Source organism: Urocitellus parryii, chromosome 7 (assembly GCF_045843805.1).
Source record: "Urocitellus parryii isolate mUroPar1 chromosome 7, mUroPar1.hap1, whole genome shotgun sequence".
Lineage (NCBI taxonomy): Eukaryota > Metazoa > Chordata > Mammalia > Rodentia > Sciuridae > Urocitellus > Urocitellus parryii.
This window is the reverse complement of record NC_135537.1, coordinates 40,525,947-40,542,218: the sequence shown is the minus strand read 5'-3', so window position 1 is coordinate 40,542,218 and position 16,272 is coordinate 40,525,947. Positions and strand designations below refer to the sequence as shown.

General features: G+C 35.3%; 1 protein-coding gene and 1 pseudogene across 2 annotated transcripts in view; one reads left to right on the top strand and one right to left on the bottom strand.

Annotated features, from left to right (window-relative positions):
• Ints8 (integrator complex subunit 8) overlaps positions 1-16,272 on the top strand; it is a 55,415-nt gene that overhangs the window by 31,817 nt on the left and 7,326 nt on the right. For both annotated transcript variants that reach the window (XM_026383501.2, XM_026383497.2), the window contains 8 exons: positions 2,475-2,596; positions 7,188-7,372; positions 8,031-8,064; positions 9,445-9,501; positions 9,834-9,895; positions 12,086-12,204; positions 13,670-13,773; positions 14,917-14,967. In XM_026383501.2, coding sequence (XP_026239286.1) covers positions 2,475-2,596; positions 7,188-7,372; positions 8,031-8,064; positions 9,445-9,501; positions 9,834-9,895; positions 12,086-12,204; positions 13,670-13,773; positions 14,917-14,967 — 734 coding nt within the window. The remainder of the gene's footprint in view (positions 1-2,474; positions 2,597-7,187; positions 7,373-8,030; positions 8,065-9,444; positions 9,502-9,833; positions 9,896-12,085; positions 12,205-13,669; positions 13,774-14,916; positions 14,968-16,272) is intronic.
• Positions 5,043-5,138, bottom strand: LOC113180269 (small nucleolar RNA U13; annotated as a pseudogene).

The following is a 16,272-nucleotide window of genomic DNA, read 5'->3' as shown; positions in this document are numbered from 1 at the left end:
CTTGGGAGGCAGAAGCAGGAATATCACAAGTGTTGAGGCCAGCCTGGGCAACTTAGTGAGACCCTGTCTCAAAAAGGGGTGATGTGTACCTCAGGTATAGCATGGTTGCCTAGCATGCATAAGACCTGGATTTAGTTTCTCTTCACCTCTCCTTGATTTTTAATTTTATAGGTTTTAAATTTATTTAAAGGAATTAAATCATAATCTACACATTTAATACTATAACAAAATTGAGTTGTAAAGAAATGTACCTATACAGTAACAACTGTTGGCCAACTAGAGGTCTTATGAGTTAATTACATTTTTATTTTTATTTTTAAGTCTGTGCTCTTACTCTTTGAAATGGGTGGAAGTGACTTTAATTAGTAGTCTATTGCACTACCCTTTTTTGTCGGGGGCTGGCTGGTGATTGAATCCTGGACCTCCCACATGCTAGGCTAATGCTCTGCCATTGAGCCACCCCCCCATTTCCTTATGACTTTTTTTGGGGAGTGGGGGTAATCAGGGATTAAACCCAGGAGTGCTTAACCACTGAAACATAGGCCCAGCCCTTTTTATTTTTTTACTTTGAGACAGGGTCTCATTAAGTTGCTTAGGGCCTTACTAAGTTGCTGAGGCTCTCTTTTGAACTCCTGATCCTCCAGCATTAGCCTCCCAAGCCACTGGGATTACGGGTGTGAGCCACTGCAACTGGTTTCTTCTGTATGACTTTTTTTTTTTTTTTTTGTAGTTGTAGATGGATAGCATGCCTTTATTTTATTTGTGTATTTTTTTATGTGGTGCTGAGGATCAAACCCAGTGACTCCCACGTCCAAGGCAAGCACTCTGCCAGTGAGCTATAGCCGCAGCCCCCTGTATGACATTTTTGATTTAACAGTTTGGCAGTCATATCACTTTTTTCCATTTTGTTTGATAAGAGGCTTATCACTCTGCATATAGTTTATGTAATTTCTTAATTTGCTGAATGTTCAGCTTGTCCTATTGCTTGTGCTAGTTACCTGAGTTGAGCATAGACTCTGGCCTCTGCCGTTCTAGCTGTGTACCTCAGTGCCAGTGTAAGAGTTGATGTTGATAGGCATGCTTTCTCCAGTTTTAAAGGAAAAGAGGCCAGTTTTGCACAAAGTAGATGCATGCCCTCTATAGAACACAGAGAAGCACTCTTCTACATGGGTTGACCTGCTTTTACTTTAAGGAACAGGAAGTGATCTTAACTGATAACAGATCCAGCCTTTCAGTTATAGTAGAAATACGAGGAAGATATTAATTTTTCTAATACTACTAATGTCTTTTGGGAGAGAGCCCTACTTCTCTGTAGCCAAGTAGGTTAGATTTCTATTCCTTTTTGTTTGTCAGCTGCAGCTAAATTGAATGTTAGGGCAACTCTGGCTGTTAAGAGCTTATGACAAAGCACTTGACTTTGTACTTTTAATGAATAATTCTTTTGCCAGTACTTTAGGGGAAATTTAATCTCTAAATCACTGACTCTCAAGCTGAATCAGAATCCAGCTCCCTAGGTTTAAGCATCATTCCTCTGGCAAGCCAGTATTACTGATGAAGAGGTCTGAATAAAGGAAGCCTTGGAGCCAAGTCCTCCTTCAGCAAAATGCATAGAGCAGTAATAGGCATGTATTTGGGGAACTGATTTCACTTTTTTCTTCATTCTATCTTTAGAAGATGACGCAGATAATGTATTTATATTTTATTTTGCTGTCCTTTGCATATTTTTCATCACCTCACATCCTTTTTTGGAATAAAATGTGATAAAAATAGCCATAGACACTGTCCAAGAAATATAAAAAGACTGAGGAATACAGTTATCTAGAAAAGGGGAGCTCATTTTTCCCATGTTGTCTTAACATTGTTAGTTGGGATTTAATTTGGTTTCTTTTTCCTTAAGTATCTTAAAATTTGAAATTATGTACTTTAAGCTACAAACTTTTGCAACGTATTAGGGTATATTTAATTATTTCAAAGGAAATATTGTTGAAAATGACTGATTTTTCTTGCTACTTTTTTACTTGATATTTTTTTGTAGAACAGTAAATGTTTTTTGAATGAGTAAATGACTTTTATATGTATTACAGTTGAATCAAAAAACTTAAATAGATTAACAGATTCATTGCTATTTTATATAGTTTACCTATTTTCTGTAAACATGCTAAAAATTTATACTGTACCATTTTTTACTTGTTTTACTTGTATAATTATTTTCTGCTCACTTGAATTATAAGTTTCTATAGGACAGGTATCAACTTTTAGACTTTCACAGTGGATTTTTGGGCTCTAAGGGATAATTTGCCTGATTAATAATAATGGAGACCATGGACATGTATTGTTGGGAGATGTTAAACTTTATTATAGAAAAGTATAAAATATTAGCATTACTTTATTTTTGTTCTGTAGCTTTTTTATTAATCATTTGAAATCTGAGCAGATATTATGATGGTTATCCCAATCGTTTGTTTTTTTTTTAGATATTCCTCTTCGTCAGGTAGTAGCTGAGGAATGTGTTGCTTTTATGTTAAACTGGAGAGAAAATGAATATCTTACACTGCAAGTTCCTGCATTTCTACTTCAGAGTAATCCATATGTAAAGGTAATTAAGGTTTTTAATCTCAACAAAGTGATTATTAAAATGTTGTTGTACCTGTTTTTTAATACTACTTTGGGAATTTGATTAATTTCTGTGATACAGTGTAAGATGGGACAAATGCTTGTAGTTAAAATCATAGTATTTGACAATACATACACTTGACTTTGCCCTATAACTCTTGAAGATACAAATGCAAATAATGATGTTAACAGACAACACTTTGGTATAATCATAGTGTAGTTCGAGGTTTGTTAAGTTTTGCTTTAAGTTCTATGATTAAAATATAGAACCAGTGATGCTTCTGTACATTTTCTATTTGAACATCTTACCTTTTTTTTTGAATCAGTTTACTGTTCTAAGTTTGATATTCCTGAATCTATATCATCTTTGTTAATTAATAACATGTTTTGTATATACCAGTATGAAAGAATTTACTCATCTAGTCATGGTGGCACATACCTGTAATTCCAACAGCTTGGGAAGGCTGAGACAGGAGGGTGGCAAGTTCAAGGACAGCCTCAGCAATTTAGTGAGGCCCTAAGTAACTTGGCAAGGTCCTGTCTCAAAAAATGAAAAGGCTTGGGCATGTGGCTCAGTGGTTAAGTACCCCTGGCTTCAATCCCTGGTCATCCCATGTGGTCTCCCTGCCCCCCGCCTGCCTCCCTTTCCCCCAAAAAAAGTTTGAGGCCAGACTCTGCAACTTAATGAGAGCCTTGGAAACTTAGTGAAACCCTGTATCAAAATTAAAAATTAAAGGGACTAGGGTTGTAGCTCAGTGGTAAAATACTCTGTGTTCACTCCCTAGTACTAAAACAAAACAAAAACATTGTTATACTTTATCCTTTTCTTAGGAATTTCAGACATTGGATCAGATCTCTCTATTGAGTGAACTTTCTGGGGTATGAATGAGTCCCTGATATTTAGGGTACTGATATGACTATGCCTAACAGTCTATGCTTTATCTTTAATAAACTCTCAAATGAGAGTTGTTCCAGGCTTATTATCATTTCCACTTAACGTTGTAGTTTGCTGCACAGTGTTAAGGCACTGAGAACTCTGTGGAGTTGTATACTAGAATAGACAGGCAAATGTTTTTGTAATGAATATTTGAAGGCCTGTAATGAATATTTGAAAATTGTGTTGTAGGTTAGGTTATCTTGCTGCTTCCTGCAGTTCTCTGGTGTGGCCCAAAAGAATGTGTGGTGACCTTGCCAAAAGTAGTTACAGATGCATCCCATCAAGTCATCTGATGATTGGGTTTTGTATACCTCCTTCCATAGCTGGCTCCTGCCTCTCTGGATAATGTTAAGGCAAGAGAACTCTGAAGTTCAGAGTAAGAAGAGTTTGTTCTTTAAAAGTAATAGTTAGGAGACGTTAATAAGTACTATATCTTGGGAAAGCGTGGCAGAATAACATATTTTCTTGATATTGGAATATAGGGTAATTTTAACCAATTTTATTTTCTGCTTTACATGTTTTCTTATTTATTTAATATATATATTATTATGTAATCACAGAAAAGAAAGGAAAAATTGTAAGCATGTGACTAAATAATACCCTTTTGCAATAATGCAGAACTGTCTAGTCTGCCCCGTGGATCAGAATGGGAGGCAGTGTGACTGGTGGTAATAGTAGATATAGTGTGGGATAAACGTCCAGGTTTTTAATATGACCTACAAGACCTTTTAAGGTATAAGTGCTTCTCCTGTAGGTGTGTCTCCCTGCACCTTGGTATGCCCGCACCAGTGTCCTTGCGTGATGTTTTCTAATGCTTTTGTGTGTTCTCTGCTGGGCTGTCCTTCCCATTTTTGCCTGTTTATGTAGTTTCTCATAAGCTTTCCTTTCTCCCTAAATAAGTAAATCACTTTCTCCTCTGAATACTAGTGTACGTTGTACTAGTCCTGCTCTTACTATTGTTGACATATTTCTTGTGTTTTCATGCTTTCTTTGTTTTTGTTTTTGTTTTAGTTGTAGATGGACACAATATATATATATTTATTTTTAAAGAGAGTGAGAGAGAGAAGAGAGAATTTTAATTTTTAGTTTTTGGCGGACACAACATCTTTGTTTGTATATGGTGCTGAGGATCGAACCCGGGTCGTACGCACGCCAGGCGAGCGCACTACCGCTTGAGCCACATCCCCAGCCCTTTATTTATTTTTATGTGGTGCTGAGAATCAAACCTGGTGCCTCACGCATGTAAGGCAGGCACTTTACCACTGAGCTGCAGCCCCAGCCCCTTTTTTTGTTTTCATACTATATAAAAAATTATTTGTTCACCTGTTTTTTCCTATAAGATAGTGAGTTTCATGGGCAGTAATTTTTATATTTCCATGCCCTACATGGTGCCCCAAAATACTAGTGCTCAAAAAAAAAAATACTAGTGCTCGAGGAGGTTTGTAGAATTTAGTTGATTTGGGGGACTTAAATCCTGTGAACCCCTGCTCCCCATCAGATCTATAGACATTGTAACAAGGTTTAGATGGAGGCCATCTCACACAACAGCATGAACACCCTATCATCACACTTGTGAACTGAAAATGATCTGAAAGTTCTTACTTTCATTTTGAATTTATATACTTAGTAAATTTAGTGATCTTCAGGTAAGCATATAATCTTTGACAATAGATAATGAATTTGAGATAAGGAACTATAGTAACCCTGGCATGGTATTGCATAAATAGCTGCATGTATTGTGATTCCAGTAATTGGAGAAGAATCTGTGCAGTGGGCATGCAGAATGAACTGTCCTGTGTGTGCCTAATATCTATCACATGGTTCAAGCAGGGTTTGTACATCATTTTCACTAGATTTAGAAAGCACCAGTATTTTTTTTTTTAATTGTTGATGGATCTTTGTTTATATGCGGTGCTGAGAATTGAACCTAGTGTCTCACACATTCTAGGCAAGTGCTCTACCACTGAGACACAACCCCAGGACCAGTATTCTTGTTAATTTTCTTCAGTGTAATCAGAGTTGTGGTTATATAGGACAATGTCCTTGTCTTTAGAAGATGTATATTGATGTATTAGGGTTGAAGTAATAACCTGTAACTTACTAGTTTAATAAAACAGTGTATGTAGATAAAAAGCAAACTGGCATAGTTTTCACAGTGTATCATTTATTGAATTAAAGCACTATTTTTTTCATAATCTGTCCCCTCCTAAGAGAAGCCACCGTAAGCAGTGGGGACCTCATTAGAATACTTTCTAGGTACATTTTGGTGGGAACGGGGGTTTTCAGATGAACTTGAAATTATTCTTTTTTTTTTTTTTTTTTTTTTGAGAGAGTGAGAGAGAGGAGAGAGAGGAGAGATATTTTTTTTTTTTAATATTTATTTTTTGGTTCTCGCTGGACACAACATCTTTGTTTGTATGTGGTGCCCTGGGCCGCACGCATGCCAGGCGAGCGCGCTACCGCTTGAGCCACATCCCCAGCCCCTTGAAATTATTCTTGTCACTGAATCCCTTAAACGGAGCTGTGATGTATAAAATTTAATGAGTAAGGACAGAGGGCCCTCTTTTGTTTGAAATTATGGAAAGAATATGCTGAATTTGATTTAACCTGGTTTTCTCCTCTGTATTTTGGGCCTTTCTCTTCTCTGCCTGTTGCTTTCAACCCTTTAACTATTTTGGAGTATTTCTTTTGTCTTAGGTCATTAAGGCTGCTGTTAATGAGATCAACCATTTTCTGTAATCTGTCCTTTCTTAATTCTGGCTCAGAATAGCAGTAGGTCTATCCCCAAGTGCAACCATTTTTGTTAGAGAAAAGTTGCTCTAAGGGCTGGGGTTACAGCTTAGTGATAGAGGCCCTGGGTTCAGTTCCCAGCATCAAAAAGAAAAGAAGAACAAGTTGCTTATTCCTTTTTCTGCCAACTTCAGTTTCCTTACTCATGAGTAAGGGTAACAAATGTGTTTGTGCATATGTGTAAGCATTATTTTAATGTCACCTTTGGACTGTCACCACAGTTAAGGTCATGGTGTGTGCTTTCCATTATAGACTTTATTATTATTTTTTAAAATTGTGCTGGGGATTGAGCCCAGGGCTTCATGCATACTAGGTAAACACTGCCACTGAGCTACATCTCCAGCCTTTTTTGAGACAGGGTCTCATTAAGTTAACCAGGTTGGCCTCAAACTTGGGATCCTCCTGCCTCATCAGGCTCCCAAATAGCTGGGATTACAAGTGTGTGCTACCACTCCCAGCTTCATAAATTTTCTTTAAAAGATGCATCATACTATGTATATTGGGCAGTTTTATCCATACTTAATCACTTATCTTTTTGTATTCATTATCTCATTTTTTGTTCTCATTAGCTTAGTTTCTATTCTCTTAGATTACAATTCTTCGGAAATGATGAGGTTTATAAGGTAGAACTAATGGATACTCTTCTTCAAATTCAGATCTGTCACTATACTGACAATGAGTCCTGAATTTCTCAGAAGTTTTATTGAATGCATAGCATAAAATAACTGCTTGGTATGTTTGGACAGTTACCATCTTTCTTCAGTATAACCTAATAATAGGACTGTCATGACAGTATGATATAATGGATTATCTTTTGTCTGTTTTCTTTTTGTTTTTCATGTTATAGCTTGGACAGCTTTTAGCAGCTACATGCAAAGAACTTCCTGGCCCTAAAGAAAGTAGACGGACTGCTAAAGACCTTTGGGAAGTTGTTGTTCAGATCTGCAGTGTGTCCAATCAGCACAAACGAGGAAATGATGGCAGAATTAGTTTAATAAAACAGAGGGAATCTACATTAGGTATAATGTATCGGTATGTGTTGGTATGTTTCTGTCAGTTACAAGTTTTTGCATTCTCTTTAATTTATACTATCTGAACATCTACTTTTATTCTGTATATCATAATCTTAAGGAGTCAATGGCTCTCATTTCTGATGGACTTGTTTGCATAGCCACCTTTGAAAATATTTTCTGTTTAAGAGGACAGCCTATCAATAACTGAATAATCAGCTAGAACTCAAAATTTGAGGTCGGATAGTACTAAATGTCTGATGTTGGATGGTATTAAAGAATTCTATGACTGGGTTATGAAGCATGGCTTTAATTTTTGCTTGAAAAAATTAGTGTCATTTATTTAATGGTCATAACTTGGGTTTCATTCTTTAAATATTGTAAGAAATTAAAAAGTCAGTTTTTGAGATAATTGGAAGTACTAGTTGGAAAGAGTTCAGAAGTCATGAGGGAAGCTGCAGGTATAAGTCAATGGTGGAGCACTTCTCTTGCATGTTAGGATTATATAGATAACTTTGTGTTTCTCTATTAAAATTGGAAGAAATTTTTACTAGGTTTTATTCCTTTTATACATGTAGAATTGAACAGTTAAGAATAAACCTTCCCATATAATTTTCATACTTGAGTTTGTTTTAAAATCTGATATTAATTGTGTATACAAAAAATATTTGTTTTTGTAGGAGTGAACTGCTTTCTTTTATCAAAAAATTACGGGTAAGTTTTATTAAAATCAATCTAATTACTTTTGTTGATTTTTGTAGAATGCTAAAATACATTGAGTGCCTCAAATGGCTGAATAGTTACTTGTTAATGTGCTCATCTGCAGCACTTCAATTCTTATTAGGGATGAGATAATCTGAATAGAGAAATTTACTTTGAATTTACCATGTTTTAGTAGTAGAGCAGGTGTTTTTTAAATTGTAAAGAACTTTCCAAGTCAGGTGCAGTGGCACACACCTATAAACCCAGCAGTTTGGGAGGCTGAGGCAGGAGGATCTTGAGTTCAGAGACAGTCTCAGCAAAGGCGAGGAGCTAAGCAACTCAAACCCTGTCTCTAAGTAAAATACAAAATAGGGGTTGGGGGACCACGGTTGTGATCAGTGGTAGAGCGCTTGCCTAGCATGAGTGAGGCACTGGTTCGATCCTTAGCACTATATAAAAATAAATAAATAAAAATAAAGTCATTGTGTCAACTTACAAGTAAAAAAATTAAAAGAAAAAAAATAGGGTTGGGGATGTGGCTCAGTGGTCGAGTGCCCCTGAGTTCATTCTTACAGTAGGGCTAGATGTGTTAAGCCTGGCTTTAACTTTTGCTTGAAGGATTAGGTGTCATATTTATCTAATGGTCATGACCTAGGATTTGTCCTTTAAATGTTAGATAAGGAATAAAAAGTCAATTTTTTGAGGTAGTAGGAAGTAGTATTTGGAAGGAGATCAAAAGTCATATGAGGGTGTAGCTTAATGGTGGAACACTTGCCCTTCATGCTGGAGGCCCTGGGGTTGATCCCTAGTACCACCCAAAAGTGAGGATTTGCTTCTGGAGAGAGAACACCATAAACCAAACCTTTAAATATGGTAATTGTCATGTAAATTGTGTTCTGATTTTTTTTGTTTGTGTATGTGAGATGGTGCTGGGGATTGAACCCAGGGCCTTGTGCATGGGAGGCAAGCACTCTATCAACTGAGCTATATCGCCAACCCCTCTTGATTTTTTTTTTTTTTTTTTTTTGGTGAGATTAAAAATAAAGTTGATCTTGGACTGGGGCTCAGCAGCAGAGTGCTTGCCTAGCACATGCAAGGCCCTGGGTTCGATCCTCAGCACCACATAAAAATAAATAAGTTGTGTTCGACTACAGTTAAAAAATAAATATATATATATATATATATAAAAGTTGATTTTTAATATACTCTAAAGTAGATGCTAAATTCCAAAAGACAAGGGTCTTTTGAAAAAAAAATACTTGGTGTCCCTGAGATTGATAGGAGAAATATTAAAAAGATTTATTTATGTGTATAGGGTGTGTGGGTGTGTGTATGTGTGTGTTGTGTGAACATATGCACATCATTTTAAGATTTTTTTTTTTCCCCTTCTAGGAACCATTGGTTTTGACTATAATTTTATCACTGTTTGTGAAACTTCACAATGTTCGGGTCAGTATTATTTATTTATTTATATGTTTATTTTTGGCGGTGCTGTTCCAAAAGCCTTGTGCATACCCGGCAAGCACTCTATCAACTGAGCTATATTGCCAGTCCCCCAGGGTTAGTATTTTGTAATTTCATGTTTAAAAGTTTTTGAAAGACATTTCTTTTTAAATCACACTTTTTGGGACTGGGATTGTGGTTCAGTGGTAGAGTGCTTTTGCATAAAGCATTGGGTTTGATCTTAAGCACTATAGGAAAAAAAATAAAAATAAAACAAAGGTATTATACATCTACAACTGAAAAAAAAAATCACCCTTTTTGTTTTTTTGTTTTTAAAGGAAGACATAGTGAATGATATCACAGCTGAACACATTTCTATTTGGCCGTCCTCCATTCCCAAGTAAGTAATCATTCTGCTTATGATAGATTAAATTAAATTACTTATATGTTTAATGTATATATTGTACATCATACATATAATATGTATATTTAGTGTATATATTGTACATTAAATTAGTTATATGTTTAGAAGTCATCCTGAGTTTTATGGATATCCTTAGGTAATTTAATTGAAAGGTACCACTCTGTTAGGATTCTACATACAACTTTGTGTTTCTCTATTATAGTAATTGTCTTTCTAAAAATTAGGGAGAAGGCCCTAGATAGAACATCTAAGAAGTTCTGATTTTCAGTGAATAGAATTGGAAAGTCATCTGTCCATTTGAAAATCATGTGTTTCATAATTCCTTATAGATCTCTTCTAATACTATGATTACCAAAGGCTTCCAGTCCCTTCAATTGCTATAGGAATTTCTTTAATTACTTTATGAAATCTCTCTTACTTTTATCACCTGAGAATCTCAATAAAATTATGAGATAATTTTTTAGAAGAGAAAATAATTTTCATTTTTCTGAAAGAGTAAGCTTTACATTTTTTTCTTCCTATATGTAGCAACTTTTCATACAGAAGAGTTCATTTGTTTCCTGTCAAAACTTTCTTTCCTTCTCTGCCATCCCTCTCAGTTGGCTTACTTTGTACTTGAAGGGTAGGTCCCTCCAGCCTCATTTGATTGCTCTTAATGGCATCTTTGAAGAAAAAAAAATTAATATGTAGGTAAGCAGGCAGTATAGTGAACATAAATAATTTGCTTTCATCTCAATCTTAGAGATTGGAAGCGGCTCTAAATCTCATACAGGGATTTGGAGAGTCAGAGTGGGTGAGTGTCCCTGCCCTTGACTTAATAAGGGTTCTTTTCCCCCCAAAGGATACCATGCTTCATGAAGCAAATGTGCATGCTCTGTAGCATTCTTGCTGCAAATTCTATCATCGTATCTTTCTAATTTTTGTGTAAGAATCAATGTGTTAGATAGCAGTTCAAGAATCAGGTAAAGAGAATTTTGTTTGGTATGGGGGTGGGGTACTGGGGATTGAACCCAGAGCCCCACACACACTAGACAAGTACTCTATCACTGAACAACAGCCCTTAGTTGTGCCTTTTTTTTTTTTTTTTTTTTTTTTAATGGTACTGAGAATTGAAGCCAGGGCAATTTTACCTCTGGGCTATACCCCTGGTCCTTTTTATCTTTTATTTTGAAACTGGATCTCACTAAATTGCTGAGACTGACCTTGAACTTGTGATCCTCTGTCTCAGCTTCTGAATCCTTGGGATGACATATATGCGCCACCATGCCCAGCTGAGAGTCTCTATTGGTTCCAAAAATAGCATTCCAAGAATAATGAGAATGGCATGGGATTAAGTATTAACTATTTTAAAACTAACTGCTGTGTAAATAGAATTCTTAGACTTAACATTTTGTAGATATCTGTAAAATATAATCATAAACTAATTTAACTTATTTAAGTAAATAGGGATTTGCTGCTAATGCCACATTTTCCCCCCCTATTGGACAGTGGTATTATGGTAAAATCAAACACCTATGGGCAACAGAAGTACTTTGTCCAAATTTACCTTATATATGATAGAACCATGACTTGAACCTTTTGTGTGTCTGAATCACTTTTTTTTTTTTTTCCCCTACCACTGAGCCTTACTGCTTCTAGGAGGGAGGAGCCCTCAGCTATGTTTCTGACTTTTATCCTCACTATTCCGTCTTCTGGTTCTGTATTTCCAGATCTCCTCTCTTACCCAGGTTCAAAGTGGCTGGACCTATTTCCTACCCTTTTCTTGACTCTTGCTACTACCAAAAGTACCAAAGTGTTATACTTATCACAAAATAGTTCTTCAGCCCATTAGGAGCAGTATGACATCTAATCCAGGAATCATTTATTCTCTCACAAGAAGCCATAGGTAGATTTAAGGTTACATGGCAGTATTAGTGTTTGTTTCTTCTAGAAAAAGCCCTAGTTTTTTGTGGCTTCTTCTAGATACTAGAACTTAAAAAGTATTTGGGGAAATTTTATGAGCCTCTCTCTTTGGTTGACTATAAATTATCCTCTAATAGGTAAAGGTAAGGGTTTATTACATTTATGGCCATAGAAGTTTAGGCTTTGACTTTTTGTTTTTAGTAGGATATGGTTTTTGAGGTTGACTTTTAAAATAAAGATTAATGTTAAGTATCTTTCCTTTAGCCTTCAGTCTGTGGACTTTGAAGCTGTAGCAATCACAGTGAAAGAACTAGTTCGATATACACTCAGTATAAATCCAAACAACCATTCCTGGTTAATTATTCAGGCAGACATTTATTTTGGTAAGTAAAATGTTTGGTTGCCTATTTTGCTTTGGTAACACTATTAGAAGTAAATGTAAATATATTACACAGTTTATTACAGTATATATTAAACTCTCTAGGTACTCTTGCTATTATTTGTATTCTTGGAGATAGACTCCCCTCCCCTTTATTGATTATATGCTAAAATTTTCCAAGTTGATATGAAGTTTTTAGTATTTCTTTTACTGTATAGATTGAATAAAAATTCAGACTGGTATCATTTCAGGATCTTTTTTCTAGAAGTCGATTTTTTAAAAGAGAAAATTCAAAATTTAAAGGTGGAAAGATAGTATAATGAACTCCTGTTTATTTACCATTCAGCTTTCATAATTTACTCATGGTCAGTCCTGTTTCTTCTGTACCCTTATCTAGATCTTTCCACTCTTCTCCAAATTATTCTGAAGTAAATAATTGCTAACTTTAAAAAAATTATTTATTTTTAGTTGTTGAAGGACCTTGATTTTTTTTATTTATATACAGTGCTGAGTCAAACCCAGTGCCTCACACATTCAAGGCAAGTGGCGCTTTACCACTGAGCCACAACATCAGCCCTAATTGCTGATTTTTAATGTTCATTTTCACCCCAGCCCGCAAAGAGTTTAATCACCAAGACCTTAAATGTTTGTTTGCAGAATAAATATATTGATTCTGGGGTCTGCAGTTGTGGCTCAATGGTAGAGTGCTTGCCTAGCATGCATGAGGCAAACTGGATTTGATCCTTCGCACCACATAAAAATAAAATAAGGATACTGTGTCCACCTAGAGCTAAAAAATAAATATATATATAAAAAATTCTGAACTACCTCAAAAAATTAGGATATGTTTCTAGTTTGAATATTTAGGAAATAAATACCTCCAGATACTGAATTCTGTACTAGTAAACTTGGTGAGAAATTGGAAGTAAATTTTTGGTTTATCAGTTTTAGGAGGCAGAGAATCTACTGAATCACTTTTGTTTTGGGTGGTGATGATACTAGAGATTGAACCTAGGTACTCACACATGCTGTACGAGTGTTCTACCACTGAGTTACATCCTTAGCTCTGTGTTTTTTGGGATACCAAGGATTGAATCCAAGGATGCTTAACTATTCAGCCACATTCCTGGCCTTTTTTAAATTTAGAGACAGAGTCTAAGGTGCCTAGGGTCTTGCTAAGTTTCTAAGGCTGGCTTTAAATTTGCGATCCTCCTGCCTCAGCCTCCCAAACTGCTGGGGTTATGTGTGTGCATCACCACACCCAGCTATTAATATAATTGATTTTTTAAAAATATGGCTAAAAAAAAGGTTTTCTTGTTATTTTCCTGAATAAGTACAAAATTTTATCCCCAGATCTATCTTTTCAATCTGCTTTTGTTAACTAATGACTCTTCACAAAAGAGACCGTTTTTTTTCCCCAATCCTATATCTAATGACAAGTAATTCTTTATCTCTGTTTACTTCTTCAGCAACAAATCAGTATTCGGCAGCTCTTCATTATTACCTTCAGGCAGGAGCTGTGTGTTCTGATTTCTTTAATAAGGCTGTGCCTCCGGATGTTTACACAGACCAGGTAAGTTATTTTGTGTGCTTCCTTTCTTCTTACCTACCTTTATATAGTTTTCTTCCTGACCTCTTTTTGACTAAATTTAGCCATTTTCATGTACGTGATGGTGAACTCCCAAATTGATGGGTCTAGACCAGATTGCTATTTTTTTTTTAATTTTTTAATTTTTTTTTAAATTTTTTTGCTGTCAATGTTTTCAGTGCCCATATTTCCAGTGCCTATTGGTGTTTTGATTTTCCCCAAACACCTCAAATTTAAATCTATCTACAATTTGGTTGCATTTCTTACTTTACCAGGCTCCTCTCCTAATAAATTCACCTGTCCTTCAAACAAACAAACAAAAAAAACTCTCCAGAATACCAAATACTTTTATTTAAACTTTTGAGACAACTAAGCTCAAATCCTTAGCATTGTCCTTGGCTTTTTTCCTTACTTTCCTTTTACTGATTCTGCCACCAATATCCATTCAGCTTTCAAATCATATTGATTCTCTCCCCTAAATCCCCAATTCTTTCCCTCTTGTGTGTGCTTAAGTCATATAACACGAAATACAGATATATTAGTCAAATCCATTATCTTCCATAGTTATTCCTCCCTATTTGTGCTAAGAGCATCTAAAATCTATTGTATTAGCAGATTTTTAACTATATATTATTATTTTTGTGTGTGTGGTGCTAGGGAGCAAACCCAGGCTTGCATGAACTAGGTATGTGCTCTACCACTGAGATACATCCCTCCCCCACCAAATGCTATTATATGCCTTATACAGAATATTAGATCTCTAGACTTATTCAGATTGCAAATTTGTGCTGTATTTCTTCCTGTTCCTTGATTCTGTTATCAAATTTTGTTCCTTTTCTTTTAATATGTATTGCTGCTTTTTCTGATTTGGCCATTAGTATACTTAACAAATGTGTTTTTCAGTATTCAGATAGTTTTTGAAATGATTTAGCATTTTTATTAATTTTGGGGTTTTTTTATAGCACTTTTATATTATCAACAAAATTGAGTAGAAAGTGTAGAGTTCCAATATACCTTCTATCTTCTCCACTTGTACAACTTGTCCTCTGTTACCTCATACCAAAATGGTGCATTTATTATAGTCTGTTATTAATAGTTTTTTAAAGTAATCAGTTTTGATTTTTATAGGTGATAAAACGAATGATCAAGTGTTGTTCTTTGCTGAATTGCCACACACAGGTTAGTTTATAATATGGCATTGGCTTATTTTCATATATATTAGTATTTATGATAAGTATAAAGCATTGCATTGGGAAGCAGTTATTTTTAAAATTTCTTTTTAGGGAAGCAGCTTTTATTTTATCAGAGTTACTTAATTTTATGGTGTTAGAAGTTTTGCATAATTACATTTTTTTAGTTTATAGAATTTTAACTAAAAGTATGAAATAAGAAAACGTTGACCTTTGAAATCTTGTGAATAGAAAGAGAGCATTCTCAAGTATGTATTCTTATATTTAAGATTAGATTCATTAGCCATTAGGGAAATGCAATTAAAACCACAATAATAAAATACCACTTCCCACCCACTAGAGTGACTGTAATCAAGATATTTGATAATAGCTGTTGGTAAGGTTGTAGAGAAATTAGATTGCTCATGCTGGTAGAAATATAAAGTGGCACAGCCTCTGCAAAAGAGTTTGGCAGTTCCTTAGAATGTTAAATATAGAAGTTGGGTTAGGTGGTGTATGTCTGTAATCCCAGTGACTTGGGGGGCTGAGCCAGGAAGATTGCAAGTTGAAAGCCAGCCTCAGTAACTCAGCAAGAACCTGTCTTGAGGATTAATATTAGAATATATAAAGAACTCAGGCTGGGGATGTGGCTCAGTGGTTAAGTGCCCCAGGGTTGAATTCCTGGAACCCCCCCCCCCAAAAAAAAAGAGAGAATATGTAAAGAACTCAAACTTTACACCAAAAAAATCAAGTAACCCAATTAATAAATGAGTAAATGAATTAAATCCACACTTCTCAAAAGAAGAAATACAAATGGCCAACAAATGTGTATAAATGTTCAAAATCATTAGCAATTAAGGAAATGCAAATCAAAACTAATACTCAACACCAGTCAGAATGGCAGTCATCAAGAACATAATAATAAATACTGGAGAGGATATGGAGAAAAAGGATCACTTTTACACTGTTGGTGGGATTGTAAATTAGTACAACCACTATGGAAATCAGTATGGAGATTCCTCAAAAGACTAGGCCTGGCACTACCATTTAACTAAGCTATACTACTCCTAGGTATTTATCCTAAATTAAAGCTGTCATAGTACAGTGATACTAGCATACCCATGTTTATAGTAGCTCACTTCATGATAGCCAAACTGTGGTACCAGCCTAGGTGTCCATCAACAGACAAATGGATAAAGAAAATGTGGCATATATACAATGGAGTTTTATTCATCCATAAAGAAAAATGAAATTGTCATTTGCAGGAAAATGGATGGAACTAGAGAACATTACATTAAACAAAATAAGTGAAACT